This window comes from Chaetodon trifascialis, chromosome 5 (genome assembly GCF_039877785.1).
Source record: "Chaetodon trifascialis isolate fChaTrf1 chromosome 5, fChaTrf1.hap1, whole genome shotgun sequence".
Classification (NCBI taxonomy): Eukaryota; Metazoa; Chordata; class Actinopteri; order Chaetodontiformes; family Chaetodontidae; genus Chaetodon; species Chaetodon trifascialis.
This window is the reverse complement of record NC_092060.1, coordinates 9,712,812-9,731,978: the sequence shown is the minus strand read 5'-3', so window position 1 is coordinate 9,731,978 and position 19,167 is coordinate 9,712,812. Positions and strand designations below refer to the sequence as shown.

The 19,167-nt window shown below is 42.5% G+C and overlaps 3 protein-coding genes across 7 annotated transcripts in view; 2 read left to right on the top strand and 1 right to left on the bottom strand.

Annotated features, from left to right (window-relative positions):
- Positions 1-14,709, top strand: part of nrg2b (neuregulin 2b) — a 55,383-nt gene extending 40,674 nt beyond the window's left edge. Inside the window, exons 6-12 of one of the 2 annotated variants that reach the window (XM_070962390.1) lie at positions 43-66; positions 3,072-3,174; positions 4,638-4,767; positions 7,486-7,613; positions 8,133-8,348; positions 10,410-10,593; positions 11,222-14,709. In XM_070962390.1, coding sequence (XP_070818491.1) covers positions 43-66; positions 3,072-3,174; positions 4,638-4,767; positions 7,486-7,613; positions 8,133-8,348; positions 10,410-10,593; positions 11,222-11,698 — 1,262 coding nt within the window. In that variant the 3' untranslated portion in view covers positions 11,699-14,709. The remainder of the gene's footprint in view (positions 1-42; positions 67-3,071; positions 3,175-4,637; positions 4,768-7,485; positions 7,614-8,132; positions 8,349-10,409; positions 10,594-11,221) is intronic. The other variant, XM_070962391.1, reaches the window with a different exon arrangement.
- Positions 1-19,167, bottom strand: part of ctsf (cathepsin F) — a 113,522-nt gene that overhangs the window by 81,989 nt on the left and 12,366 nt on the right. The window contains exon 15 of one of the 4 annotated variants that reach the window (XM_070962397.1): positions 8,846-8,863. The exons of the other annotated variants lie outside the window; for them this stretch is intronic. The gene's annotated coding sequence lies outside the window, so the exon portion shown is untranslated. Of the gene's footprint in view, positions 1-8,845; positions 8,864-19,167 lie in introns of those variants that run through there. 4 annotated transcript variants of the gene reach the window in all.
- On the top strand, positions 16,348-18,587 carry LOC139331614 (N-acetyllactosaminide beta-1,3-N-acetylglucosaminyltransferase 2). The gene is made up of 2 exons (XM_070963205.1): positions 16,348-16,398; positions 17,195-18,587. Exon 2 carries the CDS (start codon positions 17,199-17,201, stop codon positions 18,585-18,587), a length of 1,389 nt encoding a protein of 462 aa, XP_070819306.1. The 5' UTR covers positions 16,348-16,398; positions 17,195-17,198.

Here is a 19,167-nt window from a genome sequence, read left to right as displayed (position 1 = left end):
CTGTCTCTTTCCTTTTACCACGACAACTTTCTGTGCTGGCAGAGCTTCTCAGAATTGAATTTATGGGTATGGAACATTATTATTCATTTTGCTGTGCTTAAAGGGTTTGCCAAGATCCTCTCACAGTCACACATTATTGTGCCATCTTCTTTCTAAAACCAACAACTGGGTCTCCCTCAACCTGTCCCTCTTTTTCTCCTGCCCACTAACCTGCTTCTAAGACATGAAACCTTCCTTCTCTGCATGCACTCCTCTTATAGTCTGATAAAATTTGGAAAAGTAGACAAATTAACTGAGAGGGATACATCAATGAAAGAAAGTGCAGAGCTGAATTAAAACACAATGTAACAGGGCTAAGACAAAGTTGTGTTTATCTGGATACCATATCAGAACAAAAGCTACCCTCTTTGTCCAAAAATCAGAGACTGTCTCACATCATCGATAAATACAAGTATCTGGCTCGTCCTCTGGGCCTTGGCAACGTGCATATTGGCTTCAGCAGCCTGTCAAATAAAAACATGCAAGCTGCGAGTATTTTTGCAAAGTGTTGCCAAAAGTGAGCAAAAGGCCTGACCACATAGTCTGTCCTTATTATTCTGCCCTTGATTGACTCAGTGTCGAAGTCGAGAGCTTGCCTGTCCTAAATCACGATTGCTGTTGGCTCCACTGTGCCAGCGAGCTCGCCTTCCCATTTCCCTTTGCCTTTCTGTATCAGTCCCCTGTGACACACACACAATGCCGGGCCAAGGCTCTCGTAGGCTTTGTCAATCCCTACAGAGGCCCTTTATTTAGAACCCCCCCCTCCCCTCCCTCAACCCCTTCCCTCCCCTTAAGTGGCGTGTCTAGAGCTTTTTTTGTGGGAGGGGAGAAGGGGAAAGGTGAGGTGATGAATTAGGTAAATGGGACAGTTTTTGATTCACATGCCCCTGACTTAATCGGATTTCAGAAATGCTATAAATAAATTCAGCTTTCTGATGTATTTTACCTGATTCTCGACCAACTTTCCCCCAGCAGAACCACAGCTAGATACATGGACAGACAGTCTTCAGTACTGATTGCTTATCAGCGTCACTGCATTAAGCTGACAGCTTCAGAAGCTTCACAAACACTAAAACTAACTGAATGTTTGTGTAACAGAAGGTTTATGACATTGAAAAACAATCACTGGTCTTCAGGGAGTTTCATTCGGCCGTAACTAACAATCCAAGGTCCTCCATAATCCAGTTTTAGTTGATAAGGGGACAAAGTCAGGCCAGTCTTTGGTTTCTATGGGTCTAGTTTCTCCCAGGGCCTTTCTCCTGGACACACTCCTGCTCCCCTCTCAACCTCCCTCCCCTCCTTCTGTCTGTATGTTTCCTCCTGCTCCTCCTTTCTCACCTCTTAGCCTTTTCTCCTTTGATCCCCTCCCTCTCCCCTTCATGTTCTGTTCAGTTTGTTGCTCCCTCTGCGATTGTGTCGTTGCGCTTGCCGTTCTGACACAGAGTGTTACACCACAGCGGGCCCAGAAGTCTGAATTAACCTAGATACACCAAGATGGCGTAGTATTCACACGGCATCACCACAAACCTATTGGAGCTTAATGAGTTGAAAGTAGTGCAGCGAAATGTGATCCAAATCTGTCTAGAGATGTTCTCAAAGGCAAGTACTCTGTATGACATGAAAGTGCAGCAGCCAGCTCGACCCTGTCACGGCAAAAAGTGTTTCGTAGAATGAAAATAGCAATGAGTGCAATGGATGATTAAAAAAATAAAATTAACTGCTTATGTCTTTATGTAATTAAAGGTCAATTCAATAGCTTTAGAAGGAAAAGTAAATCATAATTTGTCTTTTATGGCAGCTTATATTAGTTTCCCAACGTAAGCGACTGTGATACAGTAAGCTGTCTGAAGCCAAACAGTCCCAGAAATTATTAACACAGAATTCTGAAACAATCATCATCATGAATCATAATTTATTGTGGTAAGTTGTTTGACAGTGTCACACCAACATCAGAAAAATGACTTATACCATATGGATAACTGTTTGCACCTGTTTTTCTCATCTTATCTTGCTGGTTTGACTTCTCACCGTCCTGCAGTGATGTAGAAGTTCACTCCAGGACTTTATGACATCACTGTTGGGTGTGGTTCCAGGTGCAACACGTCTGACAACGTTCAACTCAACCACACCCATCAGTGATGCCGAGTGCAGCCAGTGCTAAAACAGGCTTGAAGCTTTCAACCAGAGTGGCAAAAGATCGCTTTTCAGTACATGTTAAAAAAACAAACAAGGGTCAGGCCCCCTCCAGTATGACCACCTCAGGGTCACTTAAAAAACGTACATAGGCTTCTGTGTCAAACTTGGTAGCATACAAAAACATTACCTGCTCAAGGGCTGGAACACCCAAAAAGTTAAAAATGGGTCATGAAAGCATATATATTCCTTTCTAATTAACATCAAAGTCAAATAGAAAATATTCTTTTTACATTTTTCTTTAACTTATGCGACAGTTTCATGGTGAGCTTTGCGGATACCAAAACTTTACCCTCTCGGGCCATTGTGGTGTCAACACTTTGAACAAGAAATGCTTTGTTTCTTTTTCAGTTTAATGATCTCGTCCATGCAGGCATGCATTCAGATCCCCTCCAGTACTATCTGTAGCATTACATCCCCATTGCCATTGTAAATACACTTGTATAAGGACAGCAGGAAGTCTATGTCAGGATGTAGGTTTACAGCTCTGCTTTCCATCATGATATTTAGGAGCTTATAGAATTACCCTTGTGTTGTAGTAGCAGTGTGTGACTGTAGTACAGTTAAAACTGAAAGCCATGTGGCATGATAGAGCAGGAGCTGTTTTATAGACAGTGCAGGGAATAGGATGGCAGCAGATAATAGTGAGAAACGTGTTTCTGTAGTTGTCATCAATTGAGTAGTGCTCATGCTGTGTGTGTGTGTGTGTGTGTGTGTGTGTGTGTGTGTGCGCGCGCGCGTACATATTCCTGTCTGTTTTGTGATTATCTTCAATGCATGGATGTGTGCATGCATGTGAACTCGTGTGTGTTTGTATGTGCGTGTGTCTCCGTCCACAGAGGCTGAGGAGCTCTACCAGAGGCGGGTGCTGACTATCACAGGCATCTGCGTGGCGCTGTTGGTGGTTGGCATCGTTTGTGTGGTGGCCTACTGCAAAACCAAGTATGTGTCTTTGAAGGAAAGATAAATGACTCCCCATTTATGAAAGGCTCCAATCTTTCAAATTAACCCACTGAAAGAGAAATTAGCAATGAGCTGCTTTTTTTCATGCTGTAGAGTAGTGCAGGAACAAGTGGTCAGATCCTTTTTGAAGTACAACAGAAATACTACATTGCAATTAAAAGTCCTGCATTCAAAATCGGATCTAAGTAAAACATCTGAAACATGACAAGGAGCCTCAACTAGTCAGGAAACGACTGATGGAGACTGCCGACTGTGTCACTAGGCCAGTTAGCTTTGCAAGTTTGTTTACTTGTGCTGTGAAAAAAAAAGTATGAATACTGTACATCACAGGGGAAAAGCTTGTTAATCCACCTGTTGCCTCGGTTACGTTTTGACAAATTGTGATTCAAACATAATAAAGGTAATAAATTTGAAAAAGGAGAACCAACCAAATTAAGATTTGTAACAAGCTGACCTCTCTGCAAAGTATTACATTATATATTTAATGAATATTCATACAACGCATTAACAACAATTAAAGATCCCTTCAGTATACTGTAAGTTCATTCATCATTTTTTTTGTTGAAGTTCCACATTTGAGAGTTCTCCCTCTGATTCTTTAATATGTAGCAGCTTGAATATCTGGCTGGAGAAATAACATGATCAACAGGGCACAACTCATCATTTTCAGTCTTTAATTCCTAAAATGTTTTCACATTTTAAACATTCGAATAACAGCTCATAAACTACATTGTCAAACCCACAGCCAGTGTGGTCTATTAAGATATTATTGTAATAAGTTGCTAGTTCGGCTATTGGTCACCTGACCCTCGCCTTGCATAGCAGTCCATACCGAGTGGTGTGTATGCATACAGAATATGTATTTTATAAGATTGTCATGCACGTTTTTTTTTTCCTGGTAACTAAAGTGATCAAGTGGAGTTAAAAGAACAGTGTTTCATGTATTTGAGTACAGTACTTGGTAAATGTACTTTGTTACATTCCACTACTGTCGCAGTAAATAATTTAATTAACAATTAAAGTTTATTGTTTGTTTGTTTGCTTGGTTTCTTCGTCATGCTGGCAGGACGAGAGAATGGTTCATTCTTCTCACTGTCTAATACTTTAGCACGAGAGCTTAATCAAAATCTGTAATTTTGCTAGACCTTCAGTCCTGAGCACTTTACAGCAAATAAAACAAAGAACAAGCTTTAATTGCAATAAGTGGCCATAAGGTCTCTCAAAGGTGCAATTGAGAGAGTGCTGTAGTGCTTTGACAATATTGCCACGAACATAAAACAATCATGTGATGAGTTAAGTGCAAGCAAAAGAAGTAATGGAAGCTAAGGAGAGACAGAAGGGATTTTTAAAGAGCAATTATAGTGAGTAGCAAAATGATATCAGTCACTGTCTTTGGCACTTTTGTCAGATCACTTAATGTCCCTTCTTCAAAAACCCTCCAGAAAGCAGAGGAAGAAGATGCATAGTCACCTACACCAGAACCAGAATCAGTGTGTAGAGCAACCCAACCGCATGCTGGCCAATGGACCCAACCACCCTGGGCCCGGTCCTGAGGAGATCCCCATGGTTGACGTGAGTCCAAGCAGTAGAACCACACACCCCATGTCAGATTAAACTGACTGACTGGAAGTCACCTCCTGACATCCACGTGCTTCACGCTGAGAAGAAACTGATCATTCCAGACAGACTCCAGATTTTCATAGAGGCCAAGCTGCTCTCGAGGAAGGAATAAATATAAAAGTGAAAAAGTTTTTAAAAAATGCAACAAAATTAACTGGTTCTTGATTGAATGTCAAAACGAGGAAAAGTTCTGCTAAGAGGGATAGGTTTATAATATTTATATTTATATATTTTTTATTAGAGACACTAGTCAAGCATTAAGCCAACAATATTAATAACACAATACATCAGTTGGCTGCCAATGAGAACGCATAGAAGTCACATTCTGTAATGTCCAGGTTAACTTCACTTTCCTATCAAAGTGCATGAGGCTCTGCTGCAATAAAGCCAGATACACAGTCATGGAAAAAATTATTAGACCACCCTTGTTTTCTTCAATTTCTTGTTCATTTTAAGGCCTGATACCACTAAAGGTATATTACCTGAAGATTACAATGAACACGACAAAAAATGCAGCTGATTCCATAAGACTTTATGTCCTATTTGACATGCTTAAGCTTAATTGTATTCCCAGGCCATTTCATGTCATAAGCAGCACTGCACATGCAAAGGCCTAGAGTGGGTTCCTGTTTACATTCAAGCCGTAGCACAACTCAGAAGTTGTCAGCTCTTGCATACAAAGGCAGCCATCTTGGCACTGCTGGAAATTGGCATGAGTGAGAGACAGGTAGCCAAAAAACTGAAGATCTCCAAGACAGCCGTTCATTACACCAAGAAAAAGCAGGCCGAACATGGTACTACCACATTGCTAGCTGGTCGAGGCAGGAAACGTCTTCTACCCCACGAGAGAACTGTGCACTCATCCGTTCCTGTCAGGAATCATCATCAGACCTCTAGGGACCTTAAAAATGAGTGGGCACTGTCGAGAAATGTGACTTGTTCAGCAAGGACAGTTTGAAACCGAGTTCTTGAAGCTGGCCTGAAGTCACACAGGGCATGGAAGAAGCCCTTCATCAATGAAAGGCACAGAAAGGCCCAGTCACTCTTTGCTAGGGATCACAAGGATTGGACTGTTGATGATTGTGCTAAGGTTCTCTTCAGTGATGAATCCAATTTTGAGTTGATGCCCACTCCAGCCAACTTACTGGTTAGGAGGAAGCCTGGAGAAGCCTACAAACCAGACTGTCTTGCCCCTACAGTAAAACATGGGGGTGGATCTGTGATGATCAGGGGTTGTTTCAGTATGGGTGGAACAGGGCAAATGCAATTGTGTGAAGGGCGAATGAACCAGGTCATGTACAGGGCTACTCTTGAAAACAGTCTTCTTCCATCAGCTGATAGACTCTTTCCTGCCTCGAATGACTGGAGTTTTCCTACAAGACAATGCCCCTTACCACATGGCAAGGTCAGTTAAAGCCTGGATGGAGAACCAGAACATTTGAACCATGCCTTGGCCTGCTCAATCACCAGATCTAAATCCAATTGAAAACCTGTGGAACATCATCAAACTCAAAATGGAGAACCACAGGCCCAAAAACAAAGCAAATTTGTTTGAATTTTTGCAACAGGAATGGGCTGCTGTGACAGCAGAACAATGTCAGAAGCTGGTGGACAGCATGCCAAGACCCGTGGCTGCAGTCATCAAAAACAATATGCAATCAAGTACTAACTCCTGTGTGTATCATGTGATTAACAGACAGAAAATAACATGGAATGCCTAAAAGCACTGTTTTTGGCAGTACAATGCCATAGCTATTGATGTAAGAACTTAAATGATTTTGGTTATTATCAAGAATACCATGGAAAATGGCTAGATATCAGGTTTTTTATTGAACTCTTATGAGTTATCCTATTTTATCCTATTTTTGTTGTTATCATTATATTTGTCCAAACAAATATACCTTTAGTTGTACCAGGTATTAAAATGAACAAGAAATTGAAGAAAACAAGGGTGGTCTAATAATTTTTTCCATGACTGTATCAGTGGTTTTAATTAAATATTAAACTGCCCTATAAATAGGAAATTGGGTGTCAAAATGTTCAGAATACTCTCAGATATTCATTAATGCAAAAGCAGGGACAGCAGAAAAAGAAGAAGAAGAAGACACAAGAACTGTATGTCAGCTTCACACGAACAGACTTCACAGGAAACCCCACTGAGCCTGGTTTATGTCTCCTTACGTGGGGTTACTGATACACCTTACTTAACTTCTGCACTGAATTCTACCAAGAGTGTTCTTTTAGCCTTCAGAGAAGGTTTGCCTCCAAAAGAGTCTTTGTGTAAATAAAACTCTGATCCACTGACAACGTGGGGAAACATGGTGACACATAGCTGACAAACATTAAAGAGAGGGCAGAAACACCTACGATTCTCTTGGAGATGTAATGGGCATGAGTCAGCATTATAGCAACAATCAAAACGGGAGAGAAGTGATCAACAAAATCATCTCATCCTGAGATATCACTTTCTATTTATGTTTAATGCATCTATATTTACTGTATGTTGGTTGTTTTGAAAATCAAAACACAGTAAAAGTATTACAATATGTTTGTGTGTGTGTGTGTGTGTGTGTGTGTGTGTGTGTGTGTGTGTGTGTGTGTGTGTGTGTGTGTGTGTGTGTGTGTCTGTCTGTCTGTCTGTCTGTCTGTCTGTCTGTCTGTCTGTTGCAGTACATCTCCAAGAGTGTCCCAACGACAGAGTGTGTGATCAGCCACGGAGCTGAGGGTGCAGGCAACTATGCAGGCAGCCGAATGTCTACTCGCTCCCACCACTCTACCACTGCCTCACATGCTTCCAGGTTGGCCTAAGACACACATGCAGAAGGGCATGCATACATAGGCAAACAGTTTTAGTTATTTGTCTTCACATGAGATCAGTTTCAATTGCTAACAGTTGTCATAGGGGCAGTTTCTTTTGTAGAAAGTATCTCTGATTGCTGTTGGTAATGAAGTCTGTGGGAACAAAGAAATATCCTTGGTTCCATTTTTTTTTTTCAATGCTTTTGTGCCAAAAATAAAATTCCATTTTATTGATGCTGGACAGGTAGTATACAATCAGATAGTGAAGAGTTGCACAGCTGGCTGTTGATTGTCAGTGGCACTTGCAGTACTAACATCTCTGCCACATTACAGTGAGTGATTTGATTTAGTGTTTTTTGTCAAAATGATCACTTAGTGGTGCTTTTCTAGACAATGCCTGTGAACAGTTTTTCCTCTTTTTGTCTCTTTACCCAGCATTTCTTCTTCCTCTGTATCCTGCATCCTAAGTGCTGTTGTAACCTTTTAAACTTACTCTCTGCTAACACCCACACCTGCAGACACGAGGAGCAGACGTGGAGCATGGAGCGAACAGAAAGTATGAACTCAGACTGCCAGTCAGGTGGGCTGTCCAGCTCTGTGGGAACCAGTAAGTGCAGCAGCCCGGCATGCATGGCAAGGAGAGCCGCCCACTGGGGCTGTACGGATGTTTCAGGGCCGGGAATGCAGTACGGGGATTCCTACGACTCTCTAAGAGACTCGCCTCACAGTGACAGGTAGGGAAGTTGATAATGTGTGTGTGTATGACTCGTGATGTGAGGACATAAATCCATTGTCACATTATGGGGATTTACTTTCCTTACCTTCCATAGCGGTCATAGAGTTAGGAAAGTAGTGCTTGTGGTTATGGTTAGGGTTAGAGTAAGTAAATTAATGTAAGTCAGTGTAATGTCCCCTGAACTGGTAGGAACATAAGTTTGTGTATGTGTGTGTTTTTGTACTTACTACCTATTGAGGAACGAGGAAGTTTTTAAACTAGAGTGAGGACATTTTTGGAAATATAGGACATTTTGGCTGGTTCTCGCAGCTTCAAAGGGCCAAAGACCATACCAAAGCCTTGGTTGTAAGGGTTAGATTAGGGTTAGATTTAGGTGACGGTTAGGGGCTGGGGAATGCAAAATGTCAATGAGGGTCCTCACAAATATACAAGTACAAGTGGATGTGTGTGTGTGTGTGTGTGTGTGTGTGTGTGTGTGTGTGTGTGTGTGTGTGCGTGCGTGCGTGTGTGTGTGTGTGTGTGTGTGTGTGTGTAGTGATGTTGGGGCTGGTGGGAATTAACTCTGCCTTTATTCATAACTCTACAGTACTTTTGCTCTGTTTTGATTTTTGTCACACCAGCCTCTTTACTCTTTGGCGACCCCAAGTGGTAGTAATTTGTTATAAAGTTTCAACGTATCAAGGACAACTTCAGCCAGATGCTGTATAACATAATGCGACTTTTAAACTAGTACTATCCTGGGACCTATATGAGTTCTCGATAAGAAATGAAGTATTTTAAACATTGTTGGTAAATTCTTTGTCAAAACAGACCAGTCAGTTATTATTCTGCAAAGGTCAGTCATGGCAGACTCATTTCTTTTTGAATGTTCTAAATAATGTTGGTGCTCCCACTTTGACTAAGCCTGACTCCTCTGTTTTTATTGTTTACCAGTTAGTGGTTTCCAAAATATGTCCCAGAATGCCGTCTGACTAATAAACTGGCTTGTTTCAGTGGGTATGAATATTCTCTTGATTTCACATTAAATAACTTCTAAAGGAACAAGGTAAAAAGGAGGAATGATTTTATACCATTTTATTTCCAGAGTGATTTCTCTGTACAACATAAAACCAGGGTAATATGAAAAATCTGCATTTCACAATAAGCAAAAACGCATCTTGGTGCGAAGTTGACCCAGTGTTTGAGAATTTGGGATCGCTGCTGTGGCAAAGTTGTACATTAACTACGAAGTTAAACTCAATGAAGTGCAGCAGTCATACACCGAGATGGCACACATTCAGTAATGTTTTTCATATTCTTGGAACTGACTGAGTGGGTGTCGAGGTGGCTCAGCAGTTAACACTGTTGTTTCATGGCAAAAAGGTCATGTGTGCAAACCTCAGCCAGCTGGCTGCAGTGTTTCTGTGTGGTTTCCTCCCACAGTCCAAAGACTTGTAGGTCAGGACTGGACTGAAAACACTAAATTGCCTGCAGGTCTGAATGTAGTTGTTTGTCTATGTGTGTTAGCCCTGTGATTGACTGGTGACCTGTCTGGGGTGTACCCCTCCTCTTGCTGAGCACAGGCTGGGTAGGCTCCAGCCCCCTGGCTCTGAAGAGGACAAGTGGTTTAGTAAACAGATGGATGGGACTCAATGGCTCATACTGACTAGTTACTGCTATCTGTCCAAATCACAAAGTGTAACTGTATCAGAGTAGTGCATCCCAACCAAAAACTGTTGTACCCCACTGAATTATTTCATGACCTTTCGAAGATTCTGCTGATGTGTACTGCAAGATCACTGGCAGTCAAACTATTGTACCTTAGTGCCAAATTGAAATACATACGAAATACAAAATTGTAGTTAAACAATGACAACTCAACAGAATGCTAAACTCATGAGTTTCTGACAGCTCGTTGCCACCTACAGCTTTGAGTACAGTTTTTAGTTCATGTATTTTGTTAACCGGACATAGTCATCAATTACGATCATGGCCAAACGTGTGCTAGTTTTGGTGGACTTGCTCATGTAAGCACATTTGCATGTATCTGCAATAATCTGCCGTTGTCTTTTCTGTCCAGGTATGTGTCAGCGCTGACCACTCCAGCACGCCTGTCTCCTGTGGAGTTCCACTACCCCCTGTTGCCACCCCAGGTGCCCACCTTCCAGATCACCTCGCCCAACACAAGCCACGCCCTCTCCCTGCCCCCCGCTGCTGCCGCCTACCACAGAGATGACGACCAGCCGCTGCTACGATGCCCAGATGTATGTAGGAAAATCGAATACATATACATATGTACATACATATGTAGTAATAGATGGATGGGGCTCACTGGCAGAATGATGCTTATACATGACTGTAATATGCGTGGAGTGGCACAGTGATGATGACAATACGCCATCATGTTCCACAATTTTTTATTGTTAACAGATCCCATTAAAAGACCAGCAATGCATCAATTCATGTCTCAATGTTCTGGCTTCCTCCACCTTCTCTGTGGTCCTCAGCCCCAAGGCCATTTATATCTGCTGAAGGTGTAAATCTTTAAAAGTGAATCACAAATATATATTTTCATTAAAAAAAAAAAAAAAGACTAGATATTTTCCCAAAACAGCTGGCCACTGAAGTTTTTAGTTAATGTTTCTTTACATTACTTTACTTAGTAAATAGTGCCCTTGTTGGGGACTATTTTCATCTGGGGATTAATACTAATTTGGTGCTCCACTGAGTATTTGCAACAGCAGGATGGTGTACATGGGAACAACTCAAAAACTACACAGCCCATGTTCAGCTTCATGAAGTCACATGTTACCCAATGTGTCTGATCAACATGCATATTTATCATACGCAGTGTACAAGTTCTATCAAAATTTCCACTCTGTTATGCTTTAGGATGGAAGTTTATACAGGCAGCCCCGGCGTCCACGGCGACCCTACCTGACGGAGAGCACAGGGAGTCTACCGTCCAGCCCCTACCGTCTTCCTGATGACGAAGCCTATGAGACCACGCAGGAGTACGCGTCATCACGGGAACCCATCCGGAGCCGGCGCCGCCCGCGACGCAACCGCCTCAACGGACACATCTCCCAGCGTTCAACGGGCCTACGGGACTACAGCTCACAGAGCTTCAGCCAGTCAGAGGAGGAGGAGGAAGAGGAGGAGGAAGAGGATGCTCACGGGGAGAGCACACCTTTCCTTAGTATGCAGAACATGAACGTGGACCCACCCTTAACCGTCCCGGGTTTCCGTTCGTCATCCGGTGCGGACACACGGACTCACCGCGGGCTGAGTCGGCCGGGGACACGCAGCAACGGGCAGAGCCGCGGCTCCCAGTCGCAGCGCTCCAAGGCTGACAACATGCCCCTTTAAGACTTAACCCCCCCCCCCCCCCCCCACCACCCACCCCCTCCACCTCACACACTCCCTTCCTCCTACACACAACCAGTGGACTAGAGACCTGCACCTAGGAAAAATATTTTTATTTTGTATAACAGACAGATATTCTAAACAAATGAAATATTTATTTTCATTTCAGCAAAAATTGTCTACTAGCTAACAGCAAAGACTTTTTTTATAATGGGGGGAAATATTTATATGTAAAGTTTTTTGATTTACAGCATTATGAGAGATGAAAAAATAAGAGAATTACGTGCCAATTTTTTCACAAGTTAGATAAATAGAATAATATTGTGGTGCCTTTTGCTGTATGCTGAAGTCGGAGGTCCCATTGAGTTTTTGTAGCCTTTCTTATAAAGACTCCTCGTTTTTATAGAGACCAACCCTCTTCCTTCCTTTTGCTTTGGTTTTTTCTCTGATTTGGGATCTTCTTCTTTTTGAACTGTGATCTGATTATGTCATCATGCAATATTGATTCCTCCTGTGTAAAAGGTGTCTGTTTACATGAGTATGATCCACACGATGCGCTCGTTTCACAGGGACATTAGTCACTGATGCAGCCGGAAATGTAGGGTAGTTTGTCTCGGGTGACTTTTGGATGAATCACATCAGTCATTTATGTCCGTGTTTGCTGCCTCTAAATCATTTGTTGTTGTTTCTGTGAAAACAAGAGTGTTAGGGAGCTGTTGAGGGAAAGTGACTCCAGATTCCTGTAGAGGTGTTCAGGGTGCTGCCATGACATTGGTGGTTGCAGTGTGTGTGTGTGTGTGTGCGTGCGTGCGTGCGTGCGTACGTGCGCGCGTGTATGTGTTTGGGTGCATGCCTGTACGTACACCTCGTGAAACCTCGTTTCGTTGTCACCGCCGTTGAGGGTGTGGTCTCTTGTTTGCCTGACATGCTCCTCCCACCAATCCTCACGCTGCCAGAAGCTCCATTGCACTGTAAGAACCTCCCTCCATGAGCAGTCATTGGCCAGGGAGCTGCCGATCCAAACCCAACCTAACCTAAGTTGTAATCCAGCCTGACTCTGGCCTCCCGTGGACTGCCCAGCCCGCCCGTTTCCTATGCCAGCAGCTTAGAGCCGCACTGTGTCTCAGGACTTCCCCATCACATCACAGCCAAAAGACTCAAAGCAAAGAGCGCACGTCATCTCAGTCACAGTTCAGTCCGCAGGCCAGATCCACATCCCCTCACTCTCCTCCCTGTTTGTCTGTCAGGTTTGTTGAGTTAACTTGTGGCAATGGCTAAGGGAGCGTTGGTAAAAACTCTTGGAATCAGAAGGGAGTTGCTTTTTTTGTTGTTTTACTTCAAAAGGTTGTGTGTATGTGTGTAAGTGGGCATGTGTCTCGTTGTGTGTGGGTCACGATGATGATGATCAAAAAAATGATGTTACAAGACCACATCTGTTCACTATGTTGCAGGGGTGTAGCTAGGAATTCTGGGCTCCCTGAGAGGAGGATGTCGCTCTGGGTTTCCCCCCCAACACATCCCCTCCCCCTCTTTTTCTTTTTTTACTAATATAATCCAACTGGAAACTTCACGAGCCTTCTCCATCTGTGGGCCCCTGGAATCGCCACCACCTTTCACCCCTGTAGCGACGGCACAGCTCTGATGGGATAAATCTCTTGGGGGTCACTTCGTGCAGGTTCACACTGCTAGAGAGCGAGTTTCTGATTCTGATTCTACTTTTTCTTTAGTTCACAGCCAAATGCTGGTATATGATAAGACTGATTACTGCATCCTTGATTTGCATTCCTATACCTTTATTGATTGAACTTCTTTTGCTTGGTCATATTGACTGAATGATCTGTTATGTGTCTGTCTCTGTCAGCCCCCTCTTCCCCTTGTTGCCCCTTCATGTCTTTCTCAGCCCCTTACCGACCTTCAGAAGCAACTAGCGGATGAATTTAGGCCCCATCTCCAGATGAATATACTGAACAGCACACCAACAGTGGGCTGCTCATATGAGATACTCTTCCACTTCAGATATACGTTGGGTTTAGAGACCCTTTCAAGCTCACAAAGGAAAATGGTACTGTGTCCCTCTTAGAGTTAATTTCCAATAAGTAGAGTTTTTGTCGTTTTCTTTTTTCACACAGGAGATGCATGGATCACAGATATAGAAAGTATCTTAAAAATGGTGGCAAACCCCTCAGAGTCAGGGGAATCTTGTTAGAAATTTATAAAAACATTATTTGGGTTCATGGCCCAAAGGTCTGGCTAGTTTTGTCTTACTATTCACTGTAACCGATCTGGGATTTGCAATGTGGAAATACTGCAAGTGAGGGTAGTGTGCTTCTAGAGCTAGTTGAATTGTTAACACCCCCCACCCCCCATCCTCTTTCTCCTCACCCTGCACTCCCCCCTTTACCTTTACATACACACATACATTTCACACATCATACACTCGTCACACATAATGAAGCACACACTGAGACACACACACACACACACACACACACACACAAACACACCCTCATATGACATGCACACACACACACACACACACACACACACACACACACACACACACACACACACACACACACACACACACACACACACACACACAAGACCCTCCATGTTTGTGTTTGTCAAGCAGTTTGCCTTGTCTTTTTTTACCTACTGACTCCCTCCCCTTGCCTCCCTCTCCTCTCCTCTCCTCTCCTCTCCTCTCCTCTCCTCTCCTCTCCTCTCCTCTCCTCTCCTCTCCTCTCCTCTCACCCCCAACCCCTCTGCATGTCCTAGTGGTACTGGTAGTTGGGTGCATGGAAAAAGCAGCAAGCAAATTGTTTTTCCACTCGGTGAAAAAATAAAAATGTGTCTTCATTTTAACATTCAGCAATAAATCCCCTTCTCTTCATGTCCATCATTCTTGGAATATGCTAGAAGATTTTTTGCAAGTTTTATCAAAAACATACTACTTGTAAAAGAATAAAAACCCAAAACCACCCCTTCATATGAAAAATAAAACTTTATTCCTACCATTTTGAAACAGTCCTGTCATCTTTGTAACAAAAACAGCTGGTGTTTGTTGTTTTTGATTTGCAGACAATTCAACGTTATTTCATTATTTATGTTCAAAAGTGGTAAGAACACTAAGAAAGCCAAGAGTCAAATATGAGCCAGATGTACAGTGAGAATGAAGTTGCACAGAAAAGAACACTAGATGGCAGCATTTACATCATCTAGTATTTGAATCATACTTCACTACAACCTGTTTGTAAAGAAGGAATTTACTGGGATTGAAAGATTGTGCATTTTATGAAATCCTAAATAATTTAAGATCATTTAATTTATTAATTAATTGTAGAGATGGTAACTTCACTCAAACAGGCCTTATTCACAACAGCCTACTCATTCAAAAATTCATTCACATCTAACAATTTATCCAACTGGTAGTTAAAATAAAGTAATGAATAAAAATGGACACAACTGTGTGTCACACTAACGTAACTACTGCCCACCAGCCTTGAGGTTCACTAACTAATACAGGAAATGCACCTTGGGTTAACATTATTTTATAAAATCAATATTTAATTGTTCTCTTTCTTGGCATCTGTTACCCTGCCTTGACATTGAGCCTTAATAAACAATAGAATGGAATGTAAAATGATTATAACACCATGGTTTATATTAAACTATTCAGCACCAAAGACTAAAACTTACTCACTCTATATGAAAATAATAAATACTACATTTTCTCTCTTTGTTTCTCATTTTCTTTCATAGATTGTCCCTTTCGTTGCTAGGTGGTACAGATTTAACTGAAAAATCTGCCAAACTGGTGCCAACCCCTTTTCATGTGGAAGTGGAAAATATTGCTGGTTTTGGGTGTTTCCAGCTGACGACAGCAACAGTGGGTTTCACAAAGCACAAAGGTTTCAGGATCCCAGGCACACGTCAAGCATTTCAAGCATGAGCCCCTCCTCACTCATCCTGTTTGACCTGATGTACGTGGTTTTGGGGTGATGAGGATGATGATGATGCAAGATCAGTGTACAGCTAATCTGTGTTTAAAAGAAGTCCTACCATCCTCTGGACCTGTTATGCACAGGTTTCACCCAGCTATTGTATTCAAGATGTCAGATGGATGTTTGACATTTAAGATTAATAACCATTTAAACAGTCTGTTGTGAGCTGTGGAAAAGCAGCTGGAATGATGACATCAAGAGTCAGAAACAAAACAATGATGGTCTTTTTGCTGTATATTTAGACCTCTCTCTGATTGGTTCATACATCCTATTCACGCCTGGTTCAACCTTCCCTCATCAATGGTGAAGTAACAACATGCCATTCCTGTTTGCTGTTTTTCTGTCAGTGGGTGTTTCCCCTTTATGCACATACCTGGCAGTCTGTGTCCGCTAAGTAAAGCTGCTCCGTCAAACTTTTCATCGTTCACAAGTATCTCCAAGCACTGCAGCAGCCTCATTCATCAGCAGGTCAGATGAGTTGAAGCTAGAAAAGGAAAACCATCTTGGCTGACCACTTGACTGACTGTCTGGATAACATCTTTGGCTCCTATTAGAGCGGGAATCTTTCTTTCATTTTTTTTTTCTCTGAGAAATAAGCCAATGACAAGGCCGTCAGATTACTAGTGTGGACCGTGGACTTCCAAACAGATCCTAACAGATTCAGTATTCAGTGAATGAGGGAGCCCTCACTTAAAACAGGTAAGCAAAGAAAACTGCTGACTTTTCATTTAATTGCCAGCACTCAAAGAGAAGATGATCTCATCTTGTCAAATGACTCAAAGTAATAAAGATGCAATATTAACTGTAAATTTGAATATCATACAGACAGGTTAATAATAATGGTAATAACCATTATTATTATCATTATTATTCGTAGAAGCAGTAGTATTAACATCAGATGTTGGAAACTGCTGTCATTTCTGTCATTATCTGCTGACAGAATTGTATTTCACCCCTATTCAAAGTGTGAATAATTGGCTATTAGAAACTCTCTTTTCATAATTTTGATATATACTCGAGCTCAAACTTTGGGGACAGTAGTTGACAGAACAATCTCACCACAGGGTCCATTTAGTAGCTCATGTGGAGCTTTTAATTATATGACATGATCTTCCAAAGCAGAAGGAGTGTCGTAGGATTGCAGTCCTCTGTCCTAAGACAAATGGAAATTTGAACCTTTACAAGTCTGGGCAAAATCCATCAGCTGATCAAGATCCTGCCATAGAACTGAGAACCCAAGATCAGCTACGAAATGGGCTTTTTGGTGAGGTCAAGTATAGCCTTATTGGTAACTTTACTAGGAGGTCACAGCTACTTGAGAAAATCAGAATTAGTGAGGGACTACTTGCTCTCTCTCTAATCTCTGCCTCTCTTGCATTTACTTACTAGCTCTGGGCTTTCATGGTTCATGTGATGCATATTCATAGTCACAGACATCTCTTTTTACGCAGATTTAAGATTTGTCCAAACTAACACACTTTTTGTGCATTTGCAGTTGAATGGCACGGTGCTACTGTCGCTGGCGTAATGTGTTTATCTGTGTATGCACCCCTTGCATCTGCATGGCCCTGCTGTTCGTCTATGTTGGTATCATGGTGTGCACTACCATAAGAAACACGACAAGCCTGGGCACCATGGGGCTTTATGGATCGGAAATTACCCACTTTGTTGCCTCAGGAAATTTGAGAAACAAGACCTCCGCCCCACTCCCTAAAACTTTCTGGGATATCTACCCAAATGGGGACGCTCTTTGGAACCGGCTCCAGCTGTCTATTGATCGCCATTTCAACCCCATCCTATGCCCCAACAACATCAAGAGAAGACTTGAAAGTAGCACCTTTCACGAGACCCTCCTGAGGCAAAGTTTCTCTGGAGTTATCGACTTGGCCAAGTGGAGAAACTTTGACAGGCTACCACATCTAATGCAAGAGTTTGTGAGACACATGCAAAGGAGGGACTACCCAGCCCTCTTCCAGCCAGATGGAATATGTGGAGCTGGGGCAAAAGATGAGAAGGGGCCCCCTCTGCTTCTCCTGGCCATCAAGACAACAGAGCTGAATTTCAAGAACCGGCAGGCCATTCGAAAGACTTGGGGCAAGGTGGGCTGGGTAGCAGGACAGGGGAGGAACAGCAGTGGAGGAAAAGAAGGTGGAGGATATGTCCGCAGGGTGTTTCTGCTAGGCAAAGAAAACCCTGAGGAGCTGGGTGTGAATTCATCTGAGTTATTGCAGATGGAAAATAAACGTTATGGAGACATTCTGCAGTGGGACTTCAAGGACACATTTTTCAACCTCACCTTGAAAGATGTGCTCTTCTGGAGCTGGTTTTCACGCGTCTGTGGCCAGACTCACTTTGTCCTTAAGGGAGATGACGACGTCCTCGTCAACACCCCGAAACTGATAACCTACCTCCAGGAACAGCTGAAGAAGCCACAAGCACAAGAGACCATAAAAGACTTCATGATTGGAGATGTAATTGGTGCAGCTCTACCCAACCGAGTCAACAATTCCAAGTATTTTGTCCCAGACAGCTTCTACAAGGGCTTCTATCCTTCATACGCAGGCGGAGGAGGGGTGGTGTACTCAGGCCTGTTGACTAAACGTCTACACATTATGTCTAAAAGGGTTCACCTTTTCCCCATCGACGACGTTTACGTCGGGATGTGCATGGTTCGGCTTAACGCTCAACCCATCCACCATCCTGCCTTTCTAACGTTTGACTTTCCTGGAAAGGAAGAGGAGAATGTGTGTTCATACCACAGAGTCCTACTGGTCCACAAACGAAGCCCCAGCCAGATAGTTCAACTGTGGGCCGACATGGAAAAGACACAGACACAGTGTTGGAATGTGCCCCTGAGAGATCCAGTCACTAATGGAAACAAACTGTGAGAATATCCACCCGTGATTTGTGGCAGCATTTGTCTGTTGAAGAATTTTGCTCGGTCAGTCTGACAGTGGACATTTTGTCTGCAGGTTTATTGTCATATGGAACTGAAATGAATGGAAATGAATGAATGGAGGATAATATTCTTGAAAAATCCAAGATAATGTGTGCATGATTTGTAGTCAAATAAACACAATGTAACTTTTGCTGAACAGTTTTAAGCTATTATAACAGAAGAACCATAAAGTTTGTGAACCAGCTCAGTATTGTGCATTATACAATAATGTTTAGAACAAAACATAAGCTACGTCAGCCATCATATGCTGGTGGTCATATCAGACCAGATGACTGTATCAGCAACCCTTCAGCACACTGAACTGAGCAATGCTGTTTTATTGTTTATGAATTCTTTTCACTTCTATGAGGAACAATGTATTATGTCTTTTCTAAAAAGTATGATATAAACCACCGTTTATTTGGGTGTATATGACATATATGATCATATGATTAATGTAATTCTTATCAGGATGAGTTTGAGTTTACAGTTGTTGAGCCAGTTATGCTGTGTTGGAGAGGTGTCAGCCA